Source organism: Pristiophorus japonicus, chromosome 1 (assembly GCF_044704955.1).
Source record: "Pristiophorus japonicus isolate sPriJap1 chromosome 1, sPriJap1.hap1, whole genome shotgun sequence".
Lineage (NCBI taxonomy): Eukaryota > Metazoa > Chordata > Chondrichthyes > Pristiophoridae > Pristiophorus > Pristiophorus japonicus.
The window spans coordinates 543,429,652-543,451,293 of NC_091977.1; the positions used below are offsets into that span (position 1 = coordinate 543,429,652).

At 51.5% G+C, this 21,642-nt stretch overlaps 1 protein-coding gene across 1 annotated transcript in view; it reads right to left on the minus strand.

The window, feature by feature from the left end:
• abcb8 (ATP-binding cassette, sub-family B (MDR/TAP), member 8) overlaps positions 1–21,642 on the minus strand; it is a 179,186-nt gene that overhangs the window by 15,856 nt on the left and 141,688 nt on the right. Inside the window, exons 12-13 of the mRNA XM_070897065.1 lie at positions 2,393–2,487; positions 568–701 (exon numbers count right to left, since the gene is read on the minus strand). Coding sequence (XP_070753166.1) covers positions 568–701; positions 2,393–2,487 — 229 coding nt within the window. The remainder of the gene's footprint in view (positions 1–567; positions 702–2,392; positions 2,488–21,642) is intronic.

A 21,642-nucleotide genomic window follows, 5' to 3' on the forward strand; every position in this document is an offset into this window, starting at 1 on the left:
GTGGAAGAGGAGAGGTTGAGGAGATGGTAAGAAGAGCTGGGGAGGGGTCAGGGATGGGGAGGGGAGAGAGTTGGTGTGGGAAGGGTAGGGGTAGAGGAGGAGGAGAGGGAGGAGAGGGGGAAGGGAGGGGGAGGGGATGGAGGAGAGGGGATGGAGGAGAGGGAGGGGAAATGGAGACGGAATGAGGGGAGATGGAGGAGAGGGAAGGGGAGGGGTAGGGGTGTGAAGGGGGAGGAGATGAGAGGGCAGGAAGGGGGGGAGAGGAGAGGGGGAAAGGAGTGGGGGAATGAGGGATGGGGAGGGGAGAGGGAGGGGGAGCAGAGTGGGGGGAATGAGGCGAGAAGGAGGAGAGGGGTTAGGGGAGGGGTAGAAGAAATGAAGGGTGTAGAGAGGGAGGAGAGGAGAGGGAGGGTAGGAGGAGTGGAGTGGGGGAATGAGGGGAGAAGTAGGAGAGGGGTTAGGGCAGGGGTCGAAGGGAGAAGGGAAAGGGAGGGGAGCGACGGGAAGGGGAGGTGTAGAGGAGAGGGAGGGGTGAGGGAGTGGGGAGAGAGGGGGGAGATTGCTAACCTGGCTGATGTATCCAACAATACGACTGCGCAGCCAATTTGGATCCAGGGTCCTGAGGTCATATCCGTCTAAGGTGATCACTCCACTGATCGGGTCGTAGAACCTCTCCAGCAGAGAAGCTACTGTCGACTTGCCTTCAAATGATTTTAATCATACGTTAGGAAGCAGATTAACAGCAGAACTGACCCATAAGTAGCGCTATCAGAGCCATCAAACTGTCCTTGCCTGTCCCACATATATCCACAACATCAGCCTGTGTTTATATAGCACCTTGCACATAGTAAAACATCACATGGCATTTCACAGGAGCGATTATCAACAAAATTTGACACCAAGCCACAAGAGGACAGGTGACCAAAAGCTTAGTCAAAGCTAGGTTTTAAGGAGCATCTTGAAGGAGGAGAGAGGTAGAGAGGCGGAGAGGTTTAGGCCGGGAATTCCAGAGCTTAGGGTCCAGACAACAGAAGGCACGGTCACCGATGGTGGAGCGAAGAAAATAGGGGATGCTCAGAGGCCAGATTTGGAGGATGGCAGAGATCTCAGAGGGTTGTAGGGCTGGAGGACATTAGAGAGATAGGGAGGCGCAAGGTCATGGAGGTATTTGAAAACATGGATGAGAATTTTTAAATCGAGGCGTTGCCGGACCGGGAGCCAATGTAATGGGGTTTTGGATGAATTGAAGTTAATGGAGGGCGGAAGATGGGAGACTTGTCAGGAATGCGTTGGAATAGTTGAGTCTAGAGGTAACTAAGGCATGGATAAAGATTTCAGCAGCAGTTGAGCTGAGGCACGGGCGGAGTCAGGCGATGTTACGGTGGAAGGAGATGGAACAGATAATTGCACAGAAACTCATCTTGGAATCAAAAAGACACCAAGGTTGCGAACGGTCTGGTTCAGCCTCAGACGGGGAGAGGGGTGAAGTCTGTAGCTCTGGTACGGAGTTTGTGGCGGGGACCGAAGACAATGGGTTCGGTCTTCCCAATATTTCTGTTGTGTATCTGTAAAGCATGCATTCCCATGTTCCGCCACCAGGGAGTGCATCCCCTGAAGTCCCAAGGGATCCCAGCATGGGAGCACTGTATATAAGCCGGCCCCTAAGGCCTGTTCCTCACTCTGGAGTGTCTTAATAAAGACTGAGGTCACTGTTACTTTAACCTCCCTGTGTGCAGTCTCATCTGTGTTTGGAACACAATAATTTTGTTGGAGGAAATTTCTGTTCATCGAATACTGGATGTCGGACAAGCAGTGTGACAAATCAGAGACCGTGGAGGGTAGAGCAGTGTTGGGTGGTGGTGAGGTAGACCTGGGTGTCGTCAGCGAGGGGCAGCATGTAGATGGGAAATAGCAGGGGGCCAAGGATAGATCCTTGGGGGACACCAGAGGTAACGATGGGGGGGTGGGAAGAGAAGCCATTGCAGGTGATTCTCGGGCTACGATTAGATAAATAAGAATGGAACCAGGCGAGTGCGGTCCCACCCGGCTGGATGTGGTGGAGAGGCGTTGGGGGACAAAGAATAGAGGGAAAGATGGGCACAGATTTGGGATGCAACAGCACATTCAAGGACTTTGGCGAGGGAAGGGAGTTTGGCGAAGGGGGCGGAAGTTTGTAAGGACAGAGGGGGTCAAGGGTGGGTTTTCTGAGCAGAGGGACGATGACAGCAGATTTGAAATGGATGAGGCAGCACCTCAGGAAAGAGAACTGTTAACAATATCAGTTAACATGAGTGCCAAAAACGGAAGTTGGGTGGACAGCAGTTTGGTGGGAATGGGGTCGAGGAAGCAGGAGGTGGACATCAATATCAAAGAGCCATCAAACTAACCTCACCTGTCCCGGATTGTCCCACAATGGCCACCATCTTTGAGGCAGGCAGGGTGAGATTGAAGTTCTGCAGTACCACGTGACCTGGTCTTGTGGGATAGCTAAGGGCACAAGAGAAACAGTTTGATTTATTTGACTAAGAGGTTCTGTCAGTGTCATTTGTGACTCAGTTGGTAGTACACTTGCCTCCGAGTCAAAAGATTTGGGTTCAAATCCCACTCCAGAGACTTGAGCCCATAATCCAGATTGACACTCCAAGTGCAGTACTGGGACCCCCTCTGACCTCTCAGGTAAATGTAAAATAACGCATTGAACTACTTCGAAGAAGAGCATGGGTTTTCTCCCCGTTGCCCTGGCTAAAATTTATTCCTCAAAAACAGATTATCGTCATTCACCTCATTGCTGTTTGTGGGACCTTGCTGTGCACAAATTGGCAACTTCATCAATGACCTTCCCTCCATTACAAGGTCAGAAGTAGGACTGTTCGATGATGATTGCACAGTTCAGCTCCATTCGCAGTTCCTCAGATATGAGGCAGTCCATGCCCGCCTGCAGCAAGGCCTGGACAACATCCAAGCCAGAACTGAACAGTGGCAAGTAACATTCGCACCACACAAGTGGCAAGCAATGACCATCTCCAACAAAAGAAAATCTAACCACCTCCTCCTAACTTTCAACGGCATTCCCATCGCCAAATCCCCCACCATCAACATTCTGGGAGTCACCATTGACCAGAAACTTAACTGGACCAGCCACATATATGCCATGACTACTGTAGGTCGGAGGCTGGGTATTCTGCGGTGAGTGTCTCCCCTCCTGACTCCCCAAAGCCTTTCCACCATCTACAAGACACAAGTCAGGAGAGTGATGGAACACTCTTCACTTGCCTGGATGGTGCAGCTGTAACAACACCAAGAAGCTCGACACCATCCAGGACAAAGCAGCCGCTTGATTGGCCCCCCATCCCCCACCTTCAACACTCACTCCCTCCACCACCTTCAACACTCACTCCCTCCACCACCGGCACACCGTGGCTGCAGTGAGCACCATCTACAAGATGCACTGCAGCAAATCGCCAAGGCTTCTTCAACAACACCTCCCAAGCCCACGACCTCTATCAGCCAGAAGGACAAGGGCAGCAGACGCATGGGAACACCACCACCTCCAAGTCACACACCATTCTGACTTGGGAATATATCACCATTTCTTCATGGCTGGGTCAAAATCCTGGAACTCCCTCCCGAACAGCACTGTGGGTGTACCTGCACCGCATGAACAGCAGCGGCTCAAGAAGTAAGCGCATCACCTTCTCAAGGGTAACTAGGGATGGGCAATACATGCCAGCCTTGCCAGCGACACCCACAACCCTGATATAAATTATTAAAAATTTGCCCAAAATGTGGTGCAAACTGGTGTTCTGAGAGAACACAAGGCGACTGCAGAAGGAAATGAAAAATATCACTGGAGAGGGGGCCAGCACTCTGAGTCTGGGAGATGCTGTACCTGTCCTGGGAGTGTTTGATGGGACAGTGTAGAGGGATCAATACTCTGTATCTAACCTCCTGTACCTGCCCTGGGAGTGTTTGATGGGACAGTGTAGAGGGAGCTTTACTCTGTATCGAACTCCGTGCTGTACCTGTCCTGGGAGTGTTTGATGGGACAGTGTAGAGGGAGCTTTACTCTGTATCCAACTCCGTGCTGTACCTGTCCTGGGAGTGTTTGATGGGACAGTGCAGAGGGAGCTTTACTCTATATCTAACCCCGTGTACCTGCCCTCGGAGTGTTTGATGGGACAGTGTCGAGGGAGCTTTACTCTGTATCTAACCCCCTGCACCTGCCCTGGGAGTGTTTGATGGGACAGTGTAGAGGGAGCTTTACTCTGTATCTAACTCCGTGCTGTACCTGCCCTGGGAGTGTTTGATGGGACAGTGTAGAGGGAGCTTTACTCTGTATCTAACCCCATGCTGTACCTGCCCTGGGAGTGTTTGATGGGACAGTGTAGAGGGAGCTTTACTCTGTATCTAACCCCGTGCTGTACCTGTCCTGGGAGTGTTTGATGGGACAGTGTAGAGGGAGCTTTACTCTGTATCTAACCCCATGCTGTACCTGCCCTGGGAGTGTTTGATGGGACAGTGTAGAGGGAGCTTACTCTGTATCTAACTCCCTGTACCTGCCCCGGGAGTGTTTGATGGGACAGTGTAGAGGGAGCTTTACTCTGTATCTAACACCGTGCTGTACCTGCCCTGGGAGTGTTTGATGGGACAGTGTAGAGGGAGCTTTACCCTGTATCTAACCCCCTGTACCTGCCCTGGGAGTGTTTGATGGGACAGTGTAGAGGGAGCTTTACTCTGTATCTAACCCCCTGTATCTGCCCTGGGAGTGTTTGATGGGACAGTGTAGAGGGAGCTTTACTCTGTATCTAACCACCTGTACCTGCCCTGGGAGTGTTTGATGGGACAGTGTAGAGGGAGCTTTACTCTGTATCTAACCCCGTGTACCTGCCCTGGGAGTGTTTGATGGGACAGTGTAGAGGGAGCTTTACTCTGTATCTAACCCGTGCTGTACCTGTCCTGGGAGTGTTTGATGGGACAGTGTAGAGGGAGCTTTACTCTGTATCTAACCCGTGCTGTACCTGCCCTGGGAGTTTTTGATGGGACAGTGTAGAGGGAGCTTCACTCTGTATCTAACCCCGTGTACCTGCCCTGGGAGTGTTTGATGGGACAGTGAAGAGGGAGCTTTACTCTGTATCTAACCCGTGCTGTACCTGCCCTGGGAGAGTTTGATGGGACAGTGTAGAGGGAGCGAACTCTGCATCTAACCCCCTGTACCTGCCCTGGGAGTGTTTGATGGGACAGTGTAGAGGGAGATTTACTCTGTATCTAACCACCTGTACCTGCCCTGGGAGTGTTTGATGGGACAGTGTAGAGGGAGCTTTACTCTGTATCTAACCCCGTGTACCTGCCCTGGGAGTGTTTGATGGGACAGTGTAGAGGGAGCTTTACTCTGTATCTAACCCGTGCTGTACCTGTTCTGAGAGTGTTTGATGGGACAGTGCAGAGGGAGCTTTACTCTGTATCTAACCCGTGCTGTACCTGTCCTGGGAGTGTTTGATGGGACAGTGTAGAGGGAGCTTTACTCTGTATCTAACCCGTGCTGTACCTGCCCTGGGAGTTTTTGATGGGACAGTGTAGAGGGAGCTTTACTCTGTATCTAACCCCGTGTACCTGTCCTGGGAGTGTTTGATGGGACAGTGTAGAGGGATCAATACTCTGTATCTAACCTCCTGTACCTGCCCTGGGAGTGTTTGATGGGACAGTGTAGAGGGAGCTTTACTCTGTATCTAACTCCGTGCTGTACCTGTCCTGGGAGTGTTTGATGGGACAGTGTAGAGGGAGCTTTACTCTGTATCTAACTCCGTGCTGTACCTGTCCTGGGAGTGTTTGATGGGACAGAGCAGAGGGAGCTTTACTCTATATCTAACCCCCTGTACCTGCACTAGGAGTGTTTGATGGGACAGTGTCGAGGGAGCTTTACTCTGTATCTAACCCCCTGTACCTGCCCTGGGAGTGTTTGATGGGACAGTGTAGAGGGAGCTTTACTCTGTATCTAACTCCGTTCTGTACCTGCCCTGGGAGTGTTTGATGGGACAGTGTAGAGGGAGCTTTACTCTGTATCTAACTCCCTGTACCTGCCCTGGGAGTGTTTGATGGGACAGTGTAGAGGGAGCTTTACTCTGTATCTAACCCGTGCTGTACCTGTTCTGAGAGTGTTTGATGGGACAGTGCAGAGGGAGCTTTACTCTGTATCTAACCCGTGCTGTACCTGTCCTGGGAGTGTGTGATGGGACAGTGTAGAGGGAGCTTTACTCTGTATCTAACCCGTGCTGTACCTGCCCTGGGAGTTTTTGATGGGACAGTGTAGAGGGAGCTTTACTCTGTATCTAACCCCGTGTACCTGTCCTGGGAGTGTTTGATGGGACAGTGTAGAGGGATCAATACTCTGTATCTAACCTCCTGTACCTGCCCTGGGAGTGTTTGATGGGACAGTGTAGAGGGAGCTTTACTCTGTATCTAACTCCGTGCTGTACCTGTCCTGGGAGTGTTTGATGGGACAGTGTAGAGGGAGCTTTACTCTGTATCTAACTCCGTGCTGTACCTGTCCTGGGAGTGTTTGATGGGACAGTGCAGAGGGAGCTTTACTCTATATCTAACCCCCTGTACCTGCACTAGGAGTGTTTGATGGGACAGTGTCGAGGGAGCTTTACTCTGTATCTAACCCCCTATACCTGCCCTGGGAGTGTTTGATGGGACAGTGTAGAGGGAGCTTTACTCTGTATCTAACTCCGTTCTGTACCTGCCCTGGGAGTGTTTGATGGGACAGTGTAGAGGGAGCTTTACTCTGTATCTAACTCCCTGTACCTGCCCTGGGAGTGTTTGATGGGACAGTGTAGAGGGAGCTTTACTCTGTATCTAACACCGTGCTGTACCTGCCCTGGGAGTGTTTGATGGGACAGTGTAGAGGGAGCTTTACTCTGTATCTAACCCCGTGCTGTACCTGCCCTGGGAGTGTTTGATGGGACAGTGTAGAGGGAGCTTTACCCTGTATCTAACCCCCTGTACCTGCCCTGGGAGTGTTTGATGGGACAGTGTAGAGGGAGCTTTACTCTGTATCTAACCCCCTGTATCTGCCCTTGGAGAGTTTGATGGGACAGTGTAGAGGGAGCTTTACTCTGTATCTAACCCCGTGCTGCACCAGCCCTGGGAGTGTTTGATGGGACAGTGTAGAGGGAGCTTTACTCTGTATCTAACCCGTGCTGTACCTGCCCTGGGAGTGTTTGATGGGACAGTGTAGAGGGAGCTTTACTCTGTATCTAACCCGTGCTGCACCTGCCCTGGGAGTGTTTGATGGGACAGTGTAGAGAGAGCTTTACTCTGTATCTAACCCCCTGTACCTGCCCTGGGAGTGTTTGATGGGACAGTGTAGAGGGAGCTTTACTCTGTATCTAACCCCCTGTACCTGTCCTGGGAGTGTTTGATGGGACAGTGTAGAGGGAGCTTTACTCTGTATCTAACCCGTGCTGTACCTGTCCTGGGAGTGTTTGATGGGACAGTGTAGAGGGAGCTTTACTCTGTATCTAACCCGTGCTGTACCTGCCCTGGGAGTGTTTGATGGGACAGTGTAGAGGGAGCTTTACTCTGTATCTAACCCCGTGCTGTACCTGCCCTGGGAGCGTTTGATGGGACAGTGTAGAGGGAGCTTTACTCTGTATCTAACCCCCTGTACCTGCCCTGGGAGTGTTTGATGGGACAGTGTAGAGGGAGCTTTACTCTGTATCTAACCCCATGCTGTACCTGCCCTGGGAGTGTTTGATGGGACAGTGTAGAGGGAGCTTCACTCTGTATCTAACCCCCAGTACCTGTCCTGGGAGTGTTTGATGGGACAGTGGAGAGGGAGCTTTACTCTGTATCTAACCCGGTGCTGTACCTGCCCTGGGAGCGTTTGATGGGACAGTGTAGAGGGAGCTTTACTCTGTATCTAACCCCCTGTACCTGCCCTGGGAGAGTTTGATGGGACAGTGTAGAGGGAGCTTACTCTGTATCTAACCCCATGCTGTACCTGCCCTGGGAGTGTTTGATGGGACAGTGTAGAGGGAGCTAACTCTGTATCTAACCCCCTGGACCTGCCCTGGGAGTGTTTGATGGGACAGTGTAGAGGGAGCTTCACTCTGTATCTAACCCCCTGTACCTGTCCTGGGAGTGTTTGATGGGACAGTGTAGAGGGAGCTTTACTCTGTATCTAACCCGTGCTGTACCTGCCCTGGGAGTGTTTGATGGGACAGTGTAGAGGGAGCTTTACTCTGTATCTAACCACCTGTACCTGCCCTGGGAGTGTTTGATGGGACAGTGTAGAGGGAGCTTTACTCTGTATCTAACCCCGTGTACCTGCCCTGGGATTGTTTGATAGGACAGTGTAGAGGGAGCTTTACTCTGTATCTAACCCGTGCTGTACCTGTTCTGGGAGTGTTTGATGGGACAGTGTAAAGGGAGCTTTACTCTGTATCTAACCCGTGCTGTACCTGTCCTGGGAGTGTTTGATGGGACAGTGTAGAGGGAGCTTTACTCTGTATCTAACCCGTGCTGTACCTGCCCTGGGAGTTTTTGATGGGACAGTGCAGAGGGAGCTTTACTCTGTATCTAACCCCGTGTACCTGCCTTGGGAGTGTTTGATGGGACAGTGAAGAGGGAGCTTTACTCTGTATCTAACCCGTGCTGTACCTGCCCTGGGAGAGTTTGATGGGACAGTGTAGAGGGAGCTTACTCTGTATCTAACCCCATGCTGTACCTGCCCTGGGAGTGTTTGATGGGACATTGTAGAGGGAGCTAACTCTGTATCTAACCCCCTGTACCTGCCCTGGGAGTGTTTGATGGGACAGTGTAGAGGGAGCTTCACTCTGTATTTAACCCCCTGTACCTGTCCTGGGAGTGTTTGATGGGACAGTGTAGAGGGAGCTTTACTCTGTATCTAACCCGTGCTGTACCTGCCCTGGGAGTGTTTGATGGGACAGTGTAGAGGGAGATTTACTCTGTATCTAACCACCTGGACCTGCCCTGGGAGTGTTTGATGGGACAGTGTAGAGGGAGCTTTACTCTGTATCTAACCCCGTGTACCTGCCCTGGGAGTGTTTGATGGGACAGTGTAGAGGGAGCTTTACTCTGTATCTAACCCGTGCTGTATCTGTTCTGGGAGTGTTTGATGGGACAGTGCAGAGGGAGCTTTACTCTGTATCTAACCCGTGCTGTACCTGTCCTGGGAGTGTTTGATGGGACAGTGTCGATGGAGCTTTACTCTGTATCTAACCCGTGCTGTACCTGCCCTGGGAGTTTTTGATGGGACAGTGTAGAGGGAGCTTTACTCTGTATCTAACCCCGTGTACCTGTCCTGGGAGTGTTTGATGGGACAGTGTAGAGGGATCAATACTCTGTATCTAACCTCCTGTACCTGCCCTGGGAGTGTTTGATGGGACAGTGTAGAGGGAGCTTTACTCTGTATCTAACTCCGTGCTGTACCTGTCCTGGGAGTGTTTGATGGGACAGTGTAGAGGGAGCTTTACTCTGTATCTAACTCCGTGCTGTACCTGTCCTGGGAGTGTTTGATGGGACAGTGCAGAGGGAGCTTTACTCTATATCTAACCCCCTGTACCTGCCCTGGGAGTGTTTGATGGGACAGTGTAGAGGGAGCTTTACTCTGTATCTAACCCCATGCTGTACCTGCCCTGGGAGTGTTTGATGGGACAGTGTAGAGGGAGCTTACTCTGTATCTAACTCCCTGTACCTGCCCCGGGAGTGTTTGATGGGACAGTGTAGAGGGAGCTTTACTCTGTATCTAACCCGTGCTGTACCTGTCCTGGGAGTGTTTGATGGGACAGTGTAGATGGAGCTTTACTCTGTATCTAACCCGTGTACCTGTCCTGGGAGTGTTTGATCGGACAGTGTCGAGGGAGCTGTACTCTGTATCTAACCCCCTGTACCTGCCCTGGGAGTGTTTGATGGGACAGTGTAGAGGGAGCTTTACTCTGTATCTAACTCCGTGCTGTAGCTGCCCTGGGAGTGTTTGATGGGACAGTGTAGAGGGAGCTTTACTCTGTATCTAACTCCCTGTACCTGCCCTGGGAGTGTTTGATGGGACAGTGTAGAGGGAGCTTTACTCTGTATCTAACCCCGTGCTGTACCTGTCCTGGGAGTGTTTGATGGGACAGTGTAGAGGGAGCTTTACTCTGTATCTAACCCGTGCTGCACCTGTTCTGGGAGTGTTTGATGGGACAGTGTAGAGGGAGCTTTACTCTGTATCTAACCCGTGCTGTACCTGTCCTGGGAGTGTTTGATGGGACAGTGTCGATGGAGCTTTACTCTGTATCTAACCCGTGCTGTACCTGCCCTGGGAGTTTTTGATGGGACAGTGTAGAGGGAGCTTTACTCTGTATCTAACCCCGTGTAACTGTCCTGGGAGTGTTTGATGGGACAGTGTAGAGGGATCAATACTCTGTATCTAACCTCCTGTACCTGCCCTGGGAGTGTTTGATGCGACAGTGTAGAGGGAGCTTTACTCTGTATCTAACTCCGTGCTGTACCTGTCCTAGGAGTGTTTGATGGGACAGTGTAGAGGGAGCTTTACTCTGTATCTAACTCCGTGCTGTACCTGTCCTGGGAGTGTTTGATGGGACAGTGCAGAGGGAGCTTTACTCTATATCTAACCCCCTGTACCTGCCCTGGGAGTGTTTGATGGGACAGTGTAGAGGGAGCTTTACTCTGTATCTAACCCGTTGCTGTACCTGCCCTGGGAGTGTTTGATGGGACAGTGTAGAGGGAGCTTACTCTGTATCTAACTCCCTGTACCTGCCCCGGGAGTGTTTGATGGGACAGTGTAGAGGGAGCTTTACTCTGTATCTAACCCGTGCTGTACCTGTCCTGGGAGTGTTTGATGGGACAGTGTAGAGGGAGCTTTACTCTGTATCTAACTCCCTGTACCTGCCCTGGGAGTGTTTGATGGGACAGTGTCGAGGGAGCTTTACTCTGTATCTAACCCCGTGTACCTGCCCTGGGAGTGTTTGATGGGACAGTGTAGAGGGAGCTTTACTCTGTATCTAACCCCGTGTACCTGTCCTGGGAGTGTTTTATGGGACAGTGTCGAGGGAGCTTTACTCTGTATCTAACCCCGTGTACCTGCCCTGGGAGTGTTTGATGGGACAGTGTAGAGGGAGCTTTACTCTGTATCTAACTCCGTGCTGTAGCTGCCCTGGGAGTGTTTGATGGGACAGTGTAGAGGGAGCTTTACTCTGTATCTAACTCCCTGTACCTGCCCTGGGAGTGTTTGATGGGACAGTGTAGAGGGAGCTTTACTCTGTATCTCACCCCGTGCTGTACCTGTCCTGGGAGTGTTTGATGGGACAGTGTAGAGGGAGCTTTACTCTGTATCTAACCCCATGCTGTACCTGCCCTGGGAGTGTTTGGTGGGACAGTGTAGAGGGAGCTTACTCTGTATCTAACTCCCTGTACCTGCCCCGGGAGTGTTTGATGGGACAGTGTAGAGGGAGCTTTACTCTGTATCTAACCCCGTGCTGTACCTGCCCTGGGAGTGTTTGATGGGACAGTGTAGAGGGATCTTTACCCTGTATCTAACCCCATGCTGTACCTGCCCTGGGAGTGTTTGATGGGACAGTGTAGAGGGAGCTTTACTCTGTATCTAACCCCCTGTATCTGCCCTGGGAGTGTTTGATGGGACAGTGTAGAGGGAGCTTTACTCTGTATCTAACCCCGTGCTGCATCAGCCCTGGGAGTGTTTGATGGGACAGTGCAGAGGGAGCTTTACTCTGTATCTAACCCGTGCTGTACCTGCCCTGGGAGTGTTTGATGGGACAGTGTAGAGGGAGCTTTACTCTGTATCTAACCCGTGCTGCACCTGCCCTGGGAGTGTTTGATGGGACAGTGTAGAGAGAGCTTTACTCTGTATCTAACCCCCTGTACCTGCTCTGGGAGTGTTTGATGGGACAGTGTAGAGGGAGCTTTACTCTGTATCTAACCCCCTGTACCTGTCCTGGGAGTGTTTGATGGGACAGTGTAGAGGGAGCTTTACTCTGTATCTAACCCGTGCTGTACCTGCCCTGGGAGTGTTTGATGGGACAGTGTAGAGGGAGCTTTACTCTGTATCTAACCCGTGCTGTACCTGCCCTGGGAGTGTTTGATGGGACAGTGTAGAGGGAGCTTTACTCTGTATCTAACCCCATGCTGTACCTGCCCTGGGAGTGTTTGATGGGACAGTGTAGAGGGAGCTTCACTCTGTATCTAACCCCCAGTACCTGTCCTGGGAGTGTTTGATGGGACAGTGGAGAGGGAGCTTTACTCTGTATCTAACCCGGTGCTGTACCTGCCCTGGGAGCGTTTGATGGGACAGTGTAGAGGGAGCTTTACTCTGTATCTAACCCCCTGTACCTGCCCTGGGAGAGTTTGATGGGACAGTGTAGAGGGAGCTTACTCTGTATCTAACCCCATGCTGTACCTGCCCTGGGAGTGTTTGATGGGACAGTGTAGAGGGAGCTAACTCTGTATCTAACCCCCTGGACCTGCCCTGGGAGTGTTTGATGGGACAGTGTAGAGGGAGCTTCACTCTGTATCTAACCCCCTGTACCTGTCCTGGGAGTGTTTGATGGGACAGTGTAGAGGGAGCTTTACTCTGTATCTAACCCGTGCTGTACCTGCCCTGGGAGTGTTTGATGGGACAGTGTAGAGGGAGCTTTACTCTGTATCTAACCACCTGTACCTGCCCTGGGAGTGTTTGATGGGACAGTGTAGAGGGAGCTTTACTCTGTATCTAACCCCGTGTACCTGCCCTGGGATTGTTTGATGGGACAGTGTAGAGGGAGCTTTACTCTGTATCTAACCCGTGCTGTACCTGTTCTGGGAGTGTTTGATGGGACAGTGTAAAGGGAGCTTTACTCTGTATCTAACCCGTGCTGTACCTGTCCTGGGAGTGTTTGATGGGACAGTGTAGAGGGAGCTTTACTCTGTATCTAACCCGTGCTGTACCTGCCCTGGGAGTTTTTGATGGGACAGTGCAGAGGGAGCTTTACTCTGTATCTAACCCCGTGTACCTGCCTTGGGAGTGTTTGATGGGACAGTGAAGAGGGAGCTTTACTCTGTATCTAACCCGTGCTGTACCTGCCCTGGGAGAGTTTGATGGGACAGTGTAGAGGGAGCTTACTCTGTATCTAACCCCATGCTGTACCTGCCCTGGGAGTGTTTGATGGGACATTGTAGAGGGAGCTAACTCTGTATCTAACCCCCTGTACCTGCCCTGGGAGTGTTTGATGGGACAGTGTAGAGGGAGCTTCACTCTGTATCTAACCCCCTGTACCTGTCCTGGGAGTGTTTGATGGGACAGTGTAGAGGGAGCTTTACTCTGTATCTAACCCGTGCTGTACCTGCCCTGGGAGTGTTTGATGGGACAGTGTAGAGGGAGATTTACTCTGTATCTAACCACCTGGACCTGCCCTGGGAGTGTTTGATGGGACAGTGTAGAGGGAGCTTTACTCTGTATCTAACCCCATGCTGTACCTGCCCTGGGAGTGTTTGATGGGACAGTGTAGAGGGAGCTTTACTCTGTATCTAACCCGTGCTGTATCTGTTCTGGGAGTGTTTGATGGGACAGTGCAGAGGGAGCTTTACTCTGTATCTAACCCGTGCTGTACCTGTCCTGGGAGTGTTTGATGGGACAGTGTCGATGGAGCTTTACTCTGTATCTAACCCGTGCTGTACCTGCCCTGGGAGTTTTTGATGGGACAGTGTAGAGGGAGCTTTACTCTGTATCTAACCCCGTGTACCTGTCCTGGGAGTGTTTGATGGGACAGTGTAGAGGGATCAATACTCTGTATCTAACCTCCTGTACCTGCCCTGGGAGTGTTTGATGGGACAGTGTAGAGGGAGCTTTACTCTGTATCTAACTCCGTGCTGTACCTGTCCTGGGAGTGTTTGATGGGACAGTGTAGAGGGAGCTTTACTCTGTATCTAACTCCGTGCTGTACCTGTCCTGGGAGTGTTTGATGGGACAGTGCAGAGGGAGCTTTACTCTATATCTAACCCCCTGTACCTGCCCTGGGAGTGTTTGATGGGACAGTGTAGAGGGAGCTTTACTCTGTATCTAACCCCATGCTGTACCTGCCCTGGGAGTGTTTGATGGGACAGTGTAGAGGGAGCTTACTCTGTATCTAACTCCCTGTACCTGCCCCGGGAGTGTTTGATGGGACAGTGTAGAGGGAGCTTTACTCTGTATCTAACCCGTGCTGTACCTGTCCTGGGAGTGTTTGATGGGACAGTGTAGATGGAGCTTTACTCTGTATCTAACCCGTGCTGTACCTGCCCTGGGAGTTTTTGATGGGACAGTGTAGAGGGAGCTTTACTCTGTATCTAACCCCGTGTACCTGTCCTGGGAGTGTTTGATCGGACAGTGTCGAGGGAGCTGTACTCTGTATCTAACCCCCTGTACCTGCCCTGGGAGTGTTTGATGGGACAGTGTAGAGGGAGCTTTACTCTGTATCTAACTCCGTGCTGTAGCTGCCCTGGGAGTGTTTGATGGGACAGTGTAGAGGGAGCTTTACTCTGTATCTAACTCCCTGTACCTGCCCTGGGAGTGTTTGATGGGACAGTGTAGAGGGAGCTTTACTCTGTATCTAACCCCATGCTGTACCTGTCCTGGGAGTGTTTGATGGGACAGTGTAGAGGGAGCTTTACTCTGTATCTAACCCCATGCTGTACCTGCCCTGGGAGTGTTTGATGGGACAGTGTAGAGGGAGCTTACTCTGTATCTAACCCGTGCTGTACCTGCCCTGGGAGTGTTTGATGGGACAGTGTAGAGGGAGATTTACTCTGTATCTAACCACCTGGACCTGCCCTGGGAGTGTTTGATGGGACAGTGTAGAGGGAGCTTTACTCTGTATCTAACCCCGTGTACCTGCCCTGGGAGTGTTTGATGGGACAGTGTAGAGGGAGCTTTACTCTGTATCCAACCCGTGCTGCACCTGTTCTGGGAGTGTTTGATGGGACAGTGTAGAGGGAGCTTTACTCTGTATCTAACCCGTGCTGTACCTGTCCTGGGAGTGTTTGATGGGACAGTGTCGATGGAGCTTTACTCTGTATCTAACCCGTGCTGTACCTGCCCTGGGAGTTTTTGATGGGACAGTGTAGAGGGAGCTTTACTCTGTATCTAACCCCGTGTAACTGTCCTGGGAGTGTTTGATGGGACAGTGTAGAGGGATCAATACTCTGTATCTAACCTCCTGTACCTGCCCTGGGAGTGTTTGATGCGACAGTGTAGAGGGAGCTTTACTCTGTATCTAACTCCGTGCTGTACCTGTCCTAGGAGTGTTTGATGGGACAGTGTAGAGGGAGCTTTACTCTGTATCTAACTCCGTGCTGTACCTGTCCTGGGAGTGTTTGATGGGACAGTGCAGAGGGAGCTTTACTCTATATCTAACCCCCTGTACCTGCCCTGGGAGTGTTTGATGGGACAGTGTAGAGGGAGCTTTACTCTGTATCTAACCCGTTGCTGTACCTGCCCTGGGAGTGTTTGATGGGACAGTGTAGAGGGAGCTTACTCTGTATCTAACTCCCTGTACCTGCCCCGGGAGTGTTTGATGGGACAGTGTAGAGGGAGCTTTACTCTGTATCTAACCCGTGCTGTACCTGTCCTGGGAGTGTTTGATGGGACAGTGTAGAGGGAGCTTTACTCTGTATCTAACTCCCTGTACCTGCCCTGGGAGTGTTTGATGGGACAGTGTCGAGGGAGCTTTACTCTGTATCTAACCCCGTGTACCTGCCCTGGGAGTGTTTGATGGGACAGTGTAGAGGGAGCTTTACTCTGTATCTAACCCCGTGTACCTGTCCTGGGAGTGTTTTATGGGACAGTGTCGAGGGAGCTTTACTCTGTATCTAACCCCGTGTACCTGCCCTGGGAGTGTTTGATGGGACAGTGTAGAGGGAGCTTTACTCTGTATCTAACTCCGTGCTGTAGCTGCCCTGGGAGTGTTTGATGGGACAGTGTAGAGGGAGCTTTACTCTGTATCTAACTCCCTGTACCTGCCCTGGGAGTGTTTGATGGGACAGTGTAGAGGGAGCTTTACTCTGTATCTCACCCCGTGCTGTACCTGTCCTGGGAGTGTTTGATTGGACAGTGTAGAGGGAGCTTTACTCTGTATCTAACCCCATGCTGTACCTGCCCTGGGAGTGTTTGGTGGGACAGTGTAGAGGGAGCTTACTCTGTATCTAACTCCCTGTACCTGCCCCGGGAGTGTTTGATGGGACAGTGTAGAGGGAGCTTTACTCTGTATCTAACCCCGTGCTGTACCTGCCCTGGGAGTGTTTGATGGGACAGTGTAGAGGGATCTTTACCCTGTATCTAACCCCATGCTGTACCTGCCCTGGGAGTGTTTGATGGGACAGTGTAGAGGGAGCTTTACTCTGTATCTAACCCCGTGTACCTGTCCTGGGAGTGTTTGATCGGACAGTGTCGAGGGAGCTGTACTCTGTATCTAACCCCCTGTACCTGCCCTGGGAGTGTTTGATGGGACAGTGTAGAGGGAGCTTTACTCTGTATCTAACTCCGTGCTGTAGCTGCCCTGGGAGTGTTTGATGGGACAGTGTAGAGGGAGCTTTACTCTGTATCTAACTCCCTGTACCTGCCCTGGGAGTGTTTGATGGGACAGTGTAGAGGGAGCTTTACTCTGTATCTAACCCCGTGCTGTACCTGTCCTGGGAGTGTTTGATGGGACAGTGTAGAGGGAGCTTTACTCTGTATCTAACCCGTGCTGCACCTGTTCTGGGAGTGTTTGATGGGACAGTGTAGAGGGAGCTTTACTCTGTATCTAACCCGTGCTGTACCTGTCCTGGGAGTGTTTGATGGGACAGTGTCGATGGAGCTTTACTCTGTATCTAACCCGTGCTGTACCTGCCCTGGGAGTTTTTGATGGGACAGTGTAGAGGGAGCTTTACTCTGTATCTAACCCCGTGTAACTGTCCTGGGAGTGTTTGATGGGACAGTGTAGAGGGATCAATACTCTGTATCTAACCTCCTGTACCTGCCCTGGGAGTGTTTGATGCGACAGTGTAGAGGGAGCTTTACTCTGTATCTAACTCCGTGCTGTACCTGTCCTAGGAGTGTTTGATGGGACAGTGTAGAGGGAGCTTTACTCTGTATCTAACTCCGTGCTGTACCTGTCCTGGGAGTGTTTGATGGGACAGTGCAGAGGGAGCTTTACTCTATATCTAACCCCCTGTACCTGCCCTGGGAGTGTTTGATGGGACAGTGTAGAGGGAGCTTTACTCTGTATCTAACCCGTTGCTGTACCTGCCCTGGGAGTGTTTGATGGGACAGTGTAGAGGGAGCTTACTCTGTATCTAACTCCCTGTACCTGCCCCGGGAGTGTTTGATGGGACAGTGTAGAGGGAGCTTTACTCTGTATCTAACCCGTGCTGTACCTGTCCTGGGAGTGTTTGATGGGACAGTGTAGAGGGAGCTTTACTCTGTATCTAACTCCCTGTACCTGCCCTGGGAGTGTTTGATGGGACAGTGTCGAGGGAGCTTTACTCTGTATCTAACCCCGTGTACCTGCCCTGGGAGTGTTTGATGGGACAGTGTAGAGGGAGCTTTACTCTGTATCTAACCCCGTGTACCTGTCCTGGGAGTGTTTTATGGGACAGTGTCGAGGGAGCTTTACTCTGTATCTAACCCCGTGTACCTGCCCTGGGAGTGTTTGATGGGACAGTGTAGAGGGAGCTTTACTCTGTATCTAACTCCGTGCTGTAGCTGCCCTGGGAGTGTTTGATGGGACAGTGTAGAGGGAGCTTTACTCTGTATCTAACTCCCTGTACCTGCCCTGGGAGTGTTTGATGGGACAGTGTAGAGGGAGCTTTACTCTGTATCTCACCCCGTGCTGTACCTGTCCTGGGAGTGTTTGATGGGACAGTGTAGAGGGAGCTTTACTCTGTATCTAACCCCATGCTGTACCTGCCCTGGGAGTGTTTGGTGGGACAGTGTAGAGGGAGCTTACTCTGTATCTAACTCCCTGTACCTGCCCCGGGAGTGTTTGATGGGACAGTGTAGAGGGAGCTTTACTCTGTATCTAACCCCGTGCTGTACCTGCCCTGGGAGTGTTTGATGGGACAGTGTAGAGGGATCTTTACCCTGTATCTAACCCCATGCTGTACCTGCCCTGGGAGTGTTTGATGGGACAGTGTAGAGGGAGCTTTACTCTGTATCTAACCCCCTGTATCTGCCCTGGGAGTGTTTGATGGGACAGTGTAGAGGGAGCTTTACTCTGTATCTAACCCCGTGCTGCATCAGCCCTGGGAGTGTTTGATGGGACAGTGCAGAGGGAGCTTTACTCTGTATCTAACCCGTGCTGTACCTGCCCTGGGAGTGTTTGATGGGACAGTGTAGAGGGAGCTTTACTCTGTATCTAACCCGTGCTGCACCTGCCCTGGGAGTGTTTGATGGGACAGTGTAGAGAGAGCTTTACTCTGTATCTAACCCCCTGTACCTGCTCTGGGAGTGTTTGATGGGACAGTGTAGAGGGAGCTTTACTCTGTATCTAACCCCCTGTACCTGTCCTGGGAGTGTTTGATGGGACAGTGTAGAGGGAGCTTTACTCTGTATCTAACCCGTGCTGTACCTGCCCTGGGAGTGTTTGATGGGACAGTGTAGAGGGAGCTTTACTCTGTATCTAACCACCTGTACCTGCCCTGGGAGTGTTTGATGGGACAGTGTAGAGGGAGCTTTACTCTGTATCTAACCCCATGCTGTACCTGCCCTGGGAGTGTTTGATGGGACAGTGTAGAGGGAGCTTCACTCTGTATCTAACCCCCAGTACCTGTCCTGGGAGTGTTTGATGGGACAGTGGAGAGGGAGCTTTACTCTGTATCTAACCCGGTGCTGTACCTGCCCTGGGAGCGTTTGATGGGACAGTGTAGAGGGAGCTTTACTCTGTATCTAACCCCCTGTACCTGCCCTGGGAGAGTTTGATGGGACAGTGTAGAGGGAGCTTACTCTGTATCTAACCCCATGCTGTACCTGCCCTGGGAGTGTTTGATGGGACAGTGTAGAGGGAGCTAACTCTGTATCTAACCCCCTGGACCTGCCCTGGGAGTGTTTGATGGGACAGTGTAGAGGGAGCTTCACTCTGTATCTAACCCCCTGTACCTGTCCTGGGAGTGTTTGATGGGACAGTGTAGAGGGAGCTTTACTCTGTATCTAACCCGTGCTGTACCTGCCCTGGGAGTGTTTGATGGGACAGTGTAGAGGGAGCTTTACTCTGTATCTAACCACCTGTACCTGCCCTGGGAGTGTTTGATGGGACAGTGTAGAGGGAGCTTTACTCTGTATCTAACCCCGTGTACCTGCCCTGGGATTGTTTGATGGGACAGTGTAGAGGGAGCTTTACTCTGTATCTAACCCGTGCTGTACCTGTTCTGGGAGTGTTTGATGGGACAGTGTAAAGGGAGCTTTACTCTGTATCTAACCCGTGCTGTACCTGTCCTGGGAGTGTTTGATGGGACAGTGTAGAGGGAGCTTTACTCTGTATCTAACCCGTGCTGTACCTGCCCTGGGAGTTTTTGATGGGACAGTGCAGAGGGAGCTTTACTCTGTATCTAACCCCGTGTACCTGCCTTGGGAGTGTTTGATGGGACAGTGAAGAGGGAGCTTTACTCTGTATCTAACCCGTGCTGTACCTGCCCTGGGAGAGTTTGATGGACAGTGTAGAGGGAGCTTACTCTGTATCTAACCCCATGCTGTACCTGCCCTGGGAGTGTTTGATGGGACATTGTAGAGGGAGCTAACTCTGTATCTAACCCCCTGTACCTGCCCTGGGAGTGTTTGATGGGACAGTGTAGAGGGAGCTTCACTCTGTATCTAACCCCCTGTACCTGTCCTGGGAGTGTTTGATGGGACAGTGTAGAGGGAGCTTTACTCTGTATCTAACCCGTGCTGTACCTGCCCTGGGAGTGTTTGATGGGACAGTGTAGAGGGAGATTTACTCTGTATCTAACCACCTGGACCTGCCCTGGGAGTGTTTGATGGGACAGTGTAGAGGGAGCTTTACTCTGTATCTAACCCCATGCTGTACCTGCCCTGGGAGTGTTTGATGGGACAGTGTAGAGGGAGCTTTACTCTGTATCTAACCCGTGCTGTATCTGTTCTGGGAGTGTTTGATGGGACAGTGCAGAGGGAGCTTTACTCTGTATCTAACCCGTGCTGTACCTGTCCTGGGAGTGTTTGATGGGACAGTGTCGATGGAGCTTTACTCTGTATCTAACCCGTGCTGTACCTGCCCTGGGAGTTTTTGATGGGACAGTGTAGAGGGAGCTTTACTCTGTATCTAACCCCGTGTACCTGTCCTGGGAGTGTTTGATGGGACAGTGTAGAGGGATCAATACTCTGTATCTAACCTCCTGTACCTGCCCTGGGAGTGTTTGATGGGACAGTGTAGAGGGAGCTTTACTCTGTATCTAACTCCGTGCTGTACCTGTCCTGGGAGTGTTTGATGGGACAGTGTAGAGGGAGCTTTACTCTGTATCTAACTCCGTGCTGTACCTGTCCTGGGAGTGTTTGATGGGACAGTGCAGAGGGAGCTTTACTCTATATCTAACCCCCTGTACCTGCCCTGGGAGTGTTTGATGGGACAGTGTAGAGGGAGCTTTACTCTGTATCTAACCCCATGCTGTACCTGCCCTGGGAGTGTTTGATGGGACAGTGTAGAGGGAGCTTACTCTGTATCTAACTCCCTGTACCTGCCCCGGGAGTGTTTGATGGGACAGTGTAGAGGGAGCTTTACTCTGTATCTAACCCGTGCTGTACCTGTCCTGGGAGTGTTTGATGGGACAGTGTAGATGGAGCTTTACTCTGTATCTAACCCGTGCTGTACCTGCCCTGGGAGTTTTTGATGGGACAGTGTAGAGGGAGCTTTACTCTGTATCTAACCCCGTGTACCTGTCCTGGGAGTGTTTGATCGGACAGTGTCGAGGGAGCTGTACTCTGTATCTAACCCCCTGTACCTGCCCTGGGAGTGTTTGATGGGACAGTGTAGAGGGAGCTTTACTCTGTATCTAACTCCGTGCTGTAGCTGCCCTGGGAGTGTTTGATGGGACAGTGTAGAGGGAGCTTTACTCTGTATCTAACTCCCTGTACCTGCCCTGGGAGTGTTTGATGGGACAGTGTAGAGGGAGCTTTACTCTGTATCTAACCCCGTGCTGTACCTGTCCTGGGAGTGTTTGATGGGACAGTGTAGAGGGAGCTTTACTCTGTATCTAACCCCATGCTGTACCTGCCCTGGGAGTGTTTGATGGGACAGTGTAGAGGGAGCTTACTCTGTATCTAACCCGTGCTGTACCTGCCCTGGGAGTGTTTGATGGGACAGTGTAGAGGGAGATTTACTCTGTATCTAACCACCTGGACCTGCCCTGGGAGTGTTTGATGGGACAGTGTAGAGGGAGCTTTACTCTGTATCTAACCCCGTGTACCTGCCCTGGGAGTGTTTGATGGGACAGTGTAGAGGGAGCTTTACTCTGTATCTAACCCGTGCTGCACCTGTTCTGGGAGTGTTTGATGGGACAGTGTAGAGGGAGCTTTACTCTGTATCTAACCCGTGCTGTACCTGTCCTGGGAGTGTTTGATGGGACAGTGTCGATGGAGCTTTACTCTGTATCTAACCCGTG